Raw genomic sequence first — 9319 nt, 5'->3', positions numbered from 1 at the left:
CACTGGGGGGGGGGCTGAACAGGAGGTCCCCAGGTGTGGGGGGGGGCAGGATCAAACAGGGGCTGATAAGGACAGCCTTCCTCTGTATGGCAACCCCGTCTTCTTTGGTAGTCTGCCATCCAAGTGCTGACCGTGGCTGACCCGACCCCCTTCGGCCAAGGTCACAATACAAAATTCTCCAAAACGCACATCTGCAAACTGTTGGTTTGGGATTCCCTCCTCCCCTTTAGATCAAGGCGAATCCCTCTGCTCTCAGCCCGAGCCCCTGAATCGCGTTGGCAGCGTTTGAAACTTCCTTTCGCCTCCCGGCTAGCCAGTTACAGCCGAGGGGCAGGACTTCCAGCTCCATGGCAACCCCCCTCAGCACCAATAGCAAGGCGGGCTCAAAAGAACGCGGCGAGAGGGCGGAGTCAGCACAGAAGGTTTTTACTCATGGAACATTTGATTTCAGCGAACGAGTCTCGCCGCCCTCCGGGGCTGTCGCCCAATAGGAAGCGGGGGCGGGGCCGAGAGCGGCCTTCTCTAAGCCAATGGCAAAGGCGGGGAAAGAAGAAAGGGGGAGGGGCCTCCAGGCCTTTGTGGGGGTTCGACAATAAGATGGCGGGGGTGGAAGTGGGCGTGGCTTAGGGAGCCGTTGGCACCGCCCCTTCTCTCTCAGGCGCGGAGACCGTTGAGGCGGGAGCGGGTTGGCGCGGGGGCTGGCGGAGCCGGTCAGTCGGTAAGTGGGGCTGGGAGGGGCGGAGGGAGGAGGAGGCGCCCCCCTCATTGAACCCCCACCGAGGGGAAACCAGGGAGCTGAAGGTGCCGCGGCTGAGGCGCGGAAGAGTCGCGCAGGGTCAATGAGCCACGGCTTCAAAATGGCGGCCGCGGGGGGGGGGGGGGGCAGAGAATTGGAAAGGGCGAGGGGAGGGAAGAGGACAAGTCCTTAATCTCTCTTAATTAATTAACGACTATTAGCCTTTTTGATTAATTCCCGTGTCCCCCTTTTCCCGTTTCTCATAGGAAATCTTTACTTTCGCTCTTTTAAAGTATGATTAGCCTTTTTTTATTAAAGTATGATTCGCCTTTATTTATTATTATTATTATCATCATCATTTTTAAAAGTATGATTAGCCTTTCCCAGTTTCCCCTCATAGGAAATCTTTACTTTCGCCCTTTTAAGGTATCATTAGCCTCTTTATCAATTCCTTTATCCCCCTTTCCCAGTTTCTCCTCGTAGGAAGTCTTTACTTTCGCTGTTTGTAAAGTACCAGCATCTTCCTGCTCCGCCCTAAATTAAAAAGAGAGACCAGATAGAAAAATCTCTCTGACCAGTCATTTTAATCCTTCCTCTACATCCCTCCTTCCTTGCCATGGGGCTCACATGCCCCCCCCCCCATTCCCTTTAAATCACTCCCCCCAGATCGTATCCATCTTGCCCCCTCCCTCAAGAATAACGGGTGGGGGGGGAGGGAAGTCCCTACTGAAGTGGGATTCTCCCGTTCCTAGATAGAGCAAGAGTTGGGTGGGCAACTTTAGGGTTTGCATTAGTTGAGTGAATTTGGGGGGGGGGGGCGGATTGGACCATGTATCCTTTCTGACATTTAGCATTTTTTTAAAAAAAGAAAAGAGCTCTCTGAGGATAAAAATCAAAGCGTCCAGCAAGGTTACTGTTGTCATCTCTGACCCATGGCTGTGTTAGTCTGAGGCGACGAAATGAAACAAGAATCCAGGGGCACGTGGAAAGTTAATTCATGTTCTCTTGAACCTTAAAGACTGCCCTCATTTTTGTTACAGCAGCCGTTTTTCTTAGGTGTACCCTGAGTGTCTGTTTCAACACGCACACCTCTCCTTTTCCATCCCTTTCAGCAGTCTTGAGTGGTGTTTTTGATGTGAAGATGGACCGTAGATACATTTCGGAGTGTCCTCCATCTTATTTTGGGCATCATAACTTTTCTTTTCTCCACTTTAACCATTAAATGTTTGCTCTTCCCTGGAAGACCTTTCCCTACAGACTCTGAAAGCTGCTCAGCCTTTCCTCCAACTGCCCGATCATCCTTCTGTTTGCTCCCTTATAGACTCCTTGTCTACTCTGTCTCTTTCTTGCACATTCTCCACGTTCCTGCCATTCCTAACTTTTCCTATAACACTATATGAATAATCCTTCCAGCTCTTTGTCAGGGACTTCCACCATCTCTAACATATACATTTACCAAAAAAAAATTAAATGTGTTCATTTTTACTGGTTGCAGTTGTATGGCTTCACAACACTTCCATTAATGAAGGCTTCCTTAGCCTCTGTCATTTGCTGCAGTGCTTCACAAACGTAACAAACAGCCCTGTAATGTAGGCCAGCATTGTCACTATATTTTTTGATATTGTGGGTGAGCTGAAACAGAATCGTTGTGGAGTCAGACTTTGGCCTCACCCTCTTGGCCACTTTGAAGGCTATTGTTAGGAGAATTGAATTTCAAATGTTTTCTCTCCATCCAGTTGTTAAAAGAATCTTCCACTTTATGTCACATCCCACGGTAGATGAGAAGAAATTATGTGGGTGTCCTGCTGACATTGGAACTCCTGTCTAGAGCTGCTTCTTAATATGTGGTTTCTCAGAGTCTTTCCAACTGGTCTGGCCTTCACTTCATCACCTTGCCACGTCACCCCAGTTACTATACTGTCCCTGCATGCCTCATTGTCTGGTCATGTTTGTCCTACATAATTTGCCAATGCTCCATTCCTGTCATTACGTGCACATGCGCCAGAGCTCCCTTTTTAAATCTGAGCCATTTGTGTCTTCAGGTTAACCCATTCTTCAGTCTTTGCGATTGCCATGCATGGTACTCTTTTTCGGTCACTGCAGTCTGTAGTCCCCCCATAGTTTTCGTGGCCACAATAATTTTTACATGTCGTCTTCAGGAATTTCACAAGTGTGGCTGATGACTCCTTGGTTGCCTGAACCCCAGAGATCTGTCTTATGCTTTGAAACACGCCTATCTAACCCTCTTGCCAGTGTTCTGTGAATTGAAATAGTGCAATCTGTTCTCTTCTTTGACTCAATCTCTTAAAAGGACAGGTGTTTAGAATGTAAATTCTTGCATACAGTACTGTGGTTATGTCATCTTTGGATGCCTTTTTGCTTTCAGCTCATATTGTAATATAGCCGGTAGTTATTACTCTTTGGCCTACACTGAACTAGACTGCTGCTACTGTATTTATGAAGGGGGAAAGAGGGCTACTAATAACAGGCTAGAGCGGGGGAATTGAACTCATTTTTTACAATGGCTGGTATGATATAAATATGACTTGATCATGCTGGGCACAAGGGTGGGGGGTGGCTGCCTCGACTGGCCCCATACTTCACTGGGGAGGGATATCTGGACTGGTGAGCCAGCAATGGAGTGGGGTGGCTGCCTTGAGAGGGCCTGCAAGCTAGCTGAGGCAAACCATCCCCCCACTCCCAGGTGGGGGAGTGGGGTGGCTGGCTCATGGGTCTAATAAGCCCCCTTGAGGGGCCAAATCCAGTCCCCAGGTCATATCTTTGACACCCCTATTGTAGGTTTTCAAGGCAGGAGATGTTCAGAGGTGGTTTGTCATTATATATTGCGACCCTGAACTAATTGAACCCCTTCAGCTGTTAACCAAGGCTGACCCTGTTTATCTGCCAAGATCTGATGAGCTTGCCCTACCCTTGGCTATCCAGGTCAAGGCAGCTTTCTATTTAAATGCTATATATTAGCTGTTACCAAAGCAGAGGGGGACTTTGCAAAGTATTGTGCATTTTGCTTTGCACTTTGCTGCCTCTTCTAACATTTGATTTAAATTGGAGAAGGAAGATGTATGGGGAGAGAATTGGGTGTTCATAGTGTTTCCTGCATGTGCCATCAAGATTTGCAGTTTGAATTGACTGAAGTTGCATTTATTTCTTATCAACAGCTCTCAGGTAGGTAGTGCTAGACCACCTGCTGTATGGAATCTCGTTCTGTAATATGGGAGAAGAGGAAGGAGTACACCAAACGCAATTATTGGTAAGTAACTTGCCGCTTATACGGACTAAAGTTTGCCTGGTGACCATTATCAAAATTAATGAAGGTGTTCCCACACTGCTATTCTTCCCCAGTCCCAGGGAAAGCAGAAGAGGAGGGGGGACTGAAATATCTGTTATACCGATTCTTACAGAACTTGATTTTAAGGTCATTGGGTTGTATCTTGTAGTCGACAGTCAGAAAATAGTAGCTGCCTTTGTCAGTGTGCTTCCACTGCCAAGTTCAGGTGAGCATGTTTGACTTATCGGCACGCTTCAGGCACCCTTTATTGACTAAATTGCTCTGTTCACCTCTGATGCATGTTCATGTGGAGGCATGTCTAAACCAAGAGGAACATTGAGAATTGTTTTGCTGGGGACTGAAAGGCTTCTCTCACTGGCAGTGTTGTGTAGAAGCTTCCACTACAGGTAATGAACCTAAACCATGGTAGTGATCAAGGCCACGGCCTGGCCAACGGCAACCTATCCTTCTTTAGTCTGATGACAATCATATGATTGAATAGAGGAGAAAAACAGAGGCAACTCTGCGGCTCGCTGCCATTTTCTTCTTGTCCCTCCCGCAACAAAAATGCATAGACCCGGGGAGGAATGTTGATGTGGTGTTGAACATCTTGATGGGATTAAAGACCACAGAGAAAAGGGTTGGAACTTGCTGGTGAAGCCTCTTTTGCACTTTGATGGTGCTGGAAAGAGCTGGCATGGTACAGTGATTAAGAGTTGGTGGACTTGAATCTGGAGAACCGGATTTGGTTCCACACTCCTACATTCCTGCTGGGTGACCTTGAGCTACTTCAGAACTCCCTCAGTCCCACCTACCTCACAAGGTGTCTGTTTGGAGGAGAGGAAGGGAAAGGAGTTGGTAAGAACTTTAACACTCTGGGTCTTAATACTTACGGGGGCCCTCTGCTCTCTTATCTTGTTTTCTTCTAGGGTGGGTTTATGAAGTTTTATGCTGGATGCCAATGTAATTTTGTTAATTTATTGTTTTAATGGGGTTTTAATGTAATTGTTGTTTTATTGTGTTGTTCACTGCCCAGAGCCCTTCGGGGGAGGGGCGGTATATAAAATTAATTATAAATAAATAAATAAGCCGCTTTGAGTCTCGTTACAGGAGAAAAAGGTGGGGTATAAATCCAAACTCTTCTTCCCCATGTAGTATGAATGAGGTCTGCAAGAAGGTCGTACATGGAGAACAAATGCAGGAAAAGCTTTTCAGGCTGGTTTATAACCAATGTGTTCTCATGGAACTGCTAGTGCTCATCTCCCCAGTGGTAATTTTCTCAGCTAAAATATAAACATGGCTGAGTAAGTATCGTTATTCCTGAATATGGTCTACTGCCCCTGAATTCGGAAGCTATTAACTATACAGAACAGGACTTTTTCCATACGGATACCCTGTCTTGTCGCTGCTCATTTTTAGACATTTGATGGAGGTGTATTTTCTGTGTTACTTTGCAGATACCATATCAAATAGGGTGTTAACATTTTGTTTTTAAAGACGGAGTACCAAATGAGTCTGTGCTAACTGCGTTTTAACATGAGAGCTGGTCTTGGCTGGAGCCATAATGGCTGGACACACCTCTTCATTAAATAATTCAGGGCAGCTGTTGGCTGATCCCAGGAGAATTGTGCTGGAAAGGAGCAGCAAGCTGGCAACTAACCCCATTAAGAAGTTGCTATTCTGTATTGATCAGACGATAGATGTGCTCAAACGTTGCACTTGATGTTTTTTGTCTGACGGGCGTCTTCAAAATAATTAGCCGTTGGAAACCTGATCTGTTGAATTGCTGGTGCTTTCAATATTCTTAGCTTGAGCAGGGACCACAGTGAATGACTGCTTGATCTCAACTTTGTTGTAACCAGGTTTAGAGCCCAAGCATCTTTCAGTGCAGCCTGTGAATTGGTTAGGCTTTTTCATTACCTTACGGCCTCTTTGCTTTGCTGTTCTCAACAGGACACAATGTTTGTACGCGGACTGAAGAGAAAATGCGTTGATGGAGAGGAAGATATCGAGGGAACTTTAGCTGGCTTTAAAGCCATCCCTTCTTACAACCTGCAGCGCCAGTCTCTCCTGGACATGTCTCTGGTTAAACTTCAACTGTGCCACATGCTCGTTGAACCTAATCTCTATCGTTCAGTACTTATCGCCAATACGGTACGGCAGATCCAAGAGGAGATGACCCAAGACGGGACTTGGCAGATGATAAGCGCCCAGAGTACAGGACCGTCCTCTTTGGACCGTCTGGTTTCGACAGACATTCTCTGTCGTTCTTCAAAAGAGCAACCTGAAGAAAAGCTGGTGCAAGGTTACGGCGGCTTCTCAAAAGACTTTGAAGATACGCAGATCTTGAGACCTTCTCCCGTGCAAGCTGCCAGAGACCTTCAGAACAATGTATGGGAGATGGAGTGCCCTGCAGAAAACAGAGGGAACTTCCACAAGTCATTAGATCAAATCTTTGAAACCTTGGAAACAAGAACACCCGATTCCGTCGAAGACCTTTTTTCGGAAGTCGACAGTTCCTATTACAATCTCGATACTGTATTGACAGGAATGATGGGCAGCTCGAAAATGGGACACTGCGACGTGCTTGAGACGTTTCCCCAAGCAAGCACCAGTTCTAACTCTAACTGTAAATCTGACCTTAACGAGCTTGATCATTTTGTGGAAATTCTGGTTGAGTCTTGAGGCAGAAGGTGAAAGCGACAGTCTTGGAGGACGCCAGATGTGGAGTAGTAAGACTTTCAGATAGCTTGTCCTTTCGGAACTGCACGTGATCTTGCAAAAAAAAACCCTTCATTTTTCAAAGCTGTATTCATGTATAAAATTAACCTGCAATTTCTAGTGTCTGATCTGTAAGTTCCTATTTCCAGTGGCCACAATTCACAGAGGTGCACTAAGCAAGAGTTTTTGTCTTCCAGGGCTTTTCATTTCCTCTTTAATGTCACGATCCCCCTTCTGTACTGTGTCACAAACGGGTGAGAAGACTCCTTAGCGTTTCACTAATGGCTCAACGTCTCCGAAGACACCTTCGGTTGATCACACTGGTTCTCTGTATTGTGTCTATCCAAACCCCCTGCCACCCCCACCCCCCCACATACACATTTGGGTTCCAACACTTTGCAAACTATCTTAGTTTCCTAATCCTGTCTAGCCTTGAGAAGAGAGGCTTAAAACATTGCAACAGTATTTGTTGATCATCGTGTCTTCCTGGACAGTTTTACTTGCTGGGGAGACTCAGAGCATGAAAGGAGTTACAACGTTCTCAGTCAAAGTCTAAATCCAGTTCAGTTATATTCAGACTGAAAACCTTTAGCAACCTTTTCTACTTGCTTCCACTGTTTCAGGCGTTGATTTGATTGGTCTGAGGACCAAAAACTTGGTTTCCCTCCTTCATTCCAAGGAAATACTTCACTGACTTGTACCCTCTAGCTCTTGAAGAGCTGAAAGTCGTGGTTTCCAGCATCCCAGCTCATTTTCTTCCTGTCATGTTTACTTTCTGCTTTTTTAAAAATATAGTTTTAAAAAGTGTTTTATCAGTGTTCAGAATTTTTCAGCTATTTTCTGAAGATATATTTTTGCTACAGATCTCCCGTCAACTGCTTATTTAGTAATCCTGACGTATTTGCAGTTGTATTTTTTTAATCACTTTGACAAAGGGATTTTTTTCTTGCCACGGGCCTCCCTTAGCTGAATAAAAGCGTGTAAATATACAACTTTAATGTAGGATCAGCTGTTGCCATTCCATCTTAGAGAGTAGTGTGTGCTTAAGAGAGTGAAGAGAGAGTTGTTCTTATGCCGCTATGACATAGACATCAGAGGAGGAGCTCTTCAAGAGCCCTCGATACATTTATGCTCCGATCCAAGTCGCGTGTCTTGTTACCTTCAAGCACAGATTGCCAGTTTTATTTATATGTATTTATATCAAGCAAACCTTTTTGGAATCTACCATCCTGCTCACTCTGTGTTTAGGAAAAGAAATGTACCTTACTTACTTTGCACTAACTGTTTCAAAACTGTTACAAAGGTCTTCCAGGGGTGTTCTCTAAAGTGAAATTTCTCCACCTGCCCCAAGATGTTAATGTGTGTCTGGCTGAATCTTGATTAATGGAAGTCACATCAACTGGTTAGTATTCAGTCCAAAAAAATAAAGCTAACCTCTATGTGAGCATAAAGTGTCTTCTTAAATAAAAGCAGATCCGGTGGAAAAGATGCTTCGCATCTAATAATACTTGCAATAAAAATGCCTGTTTTTACATGCAGGTGGAAAAGAAACTGTGGTGGGGAAAGAGCTACGAGAAGTCCATGTCTTTTGGAAACAATGAGGTTTTCTTTCCAGTCTAAACGGTTTTAGCCATTTTTTAACGTGAATTTGCAGTGCTCAGATTTGGAAACATTGCTTTTTTTGGGAAATCCCTTCTGGTGACTGACTTTACACAAATGTTCAAGCATCCGGCAATCTTACCTCCCAGCGCAGAGGGTCTCAAATGCTGCAGTGGCTTTCTCTAAGTGGAATTGCTGGAGCCAGTAAGGGAGAGCTGTTGGGCAAGCGTTCCCACCACACACAGCCAGAAACATCTATTCAAAACTTAAAGATCCCTGTCTTGTGTACACGTAACTGTTTGTCTTAACTCAGTCCGAAACCCCTCTGTGCAAGCAGCCCCTTCGGAGCTCAATAGGGCTGCTTGCGAGAAACTGGTTTCTACACTGGGCCCTGTTATCATTTTAAATGCTTTTGAAACAACTGACTTGAAAAATGGCATTGTATGTTTCCCAGTCTTGGCAGATAAATGCCTATTTCTGTAACTTGTGCTTTGTGTCAGACTATGCGGTTTGTAAGGGGGACCTTTTTAAAGCATTGGAAAATGATTCATGTCTTTTTATATTAAAGTTGAATATGAAGAGATTTCTTTGTAGACTCTTTTTGGCAGTCTTTAGCACAGAAGTTAAGAACATAAGAACAAGCCAGCTGGATCAGACCAAAGTCCATCTAGTCCAGCTCTCTGCTACTCGCAGTGGCCCACCAGGTGCCTTTGGGAGCTCACATGTAGGATGTGAACGCAATGGCCTTCTGCGGCTGTTGCTCCCGATCACCTGGTCTGTTAAGGCATTTGCAATCTCAGATCAAAGAGGATCAAGATTGGTAGCCATAAATCGACTTCTCCTCCATAAATCTGTCCAAGCCCCTTTTAAAGCTATCCAGGTTCGTGGCCATCACCACCTCCTGTGGCAGCATATTCCAAACACCAATCACACGTTGCGTGAAGAAGTGTTTCCTTTTATTAGTCCTAATTCTTCCC

The 9319-nt window shown here is 45.2% G+C and overlaps 1 protein-coding gene across 1 annotated transcript; it reads left to right on the top strand.

The window, feature by feature from the left end:
- The first annotated feature begins 621 nt into the window (after nucleotides 1–621).
- On the top strand, nucleotides 622–8925 carry LOC125427005 (cell division cycle-associated protein 4-like). The gene is made up of 3 exons (XM_048485959.1): nucleotides 622–718; nucleotides 3913–4004; nucleotides 5976–8925. The coding sequence occupies exons 2-3, from the start codon at nucleotides 3966–3968 to the stop codon at nucleotides 6705–6707; spliced, it is 771 nt and encodes a 256-aa protein (XP_048341916.1). The 5' UTR covers nucleotides 622–718; nucleotides 3913–3965; the 3' UTR covers nucleotides 6708–8925.
- Nucleotides 8926–9319: the final 394 nt, after the last annotated feature.

This window comes from Sphaerodactylus townsendi, linkage group LG02 (genome assembly GCF_021028975.2).
Source record: "Sphaerodactylus townsendi isolate TG3544 linkage group LG02, MPM_Stown_v2.3, whole genome shotgun sequence".
NCBI lineage: Eukaryota > Metazoa > Chordata > Lepidosauria > Squamata > Sphaerodactylidae > Sphaerodactylus > Sphaerodactylus townsendi.
This window is presented reverse-complemented; position numbering and strand designations above follow the sequence as displayed.

Coding starts and splice junctions, on each gene's coding strand:
- LOC125427005 (XM_048485959.1), top strand. CDS start 3,966: ATGGGAGAAGAGGAAGGAGTACACCAAACGCAATTATTG. Junction 4,005..5,975: donor TACACCAAACGCAATTATTG/GTAAGTAACTTG, acceptor TGTTCTCAACAG/GACACAATGTTTGTACGCGG.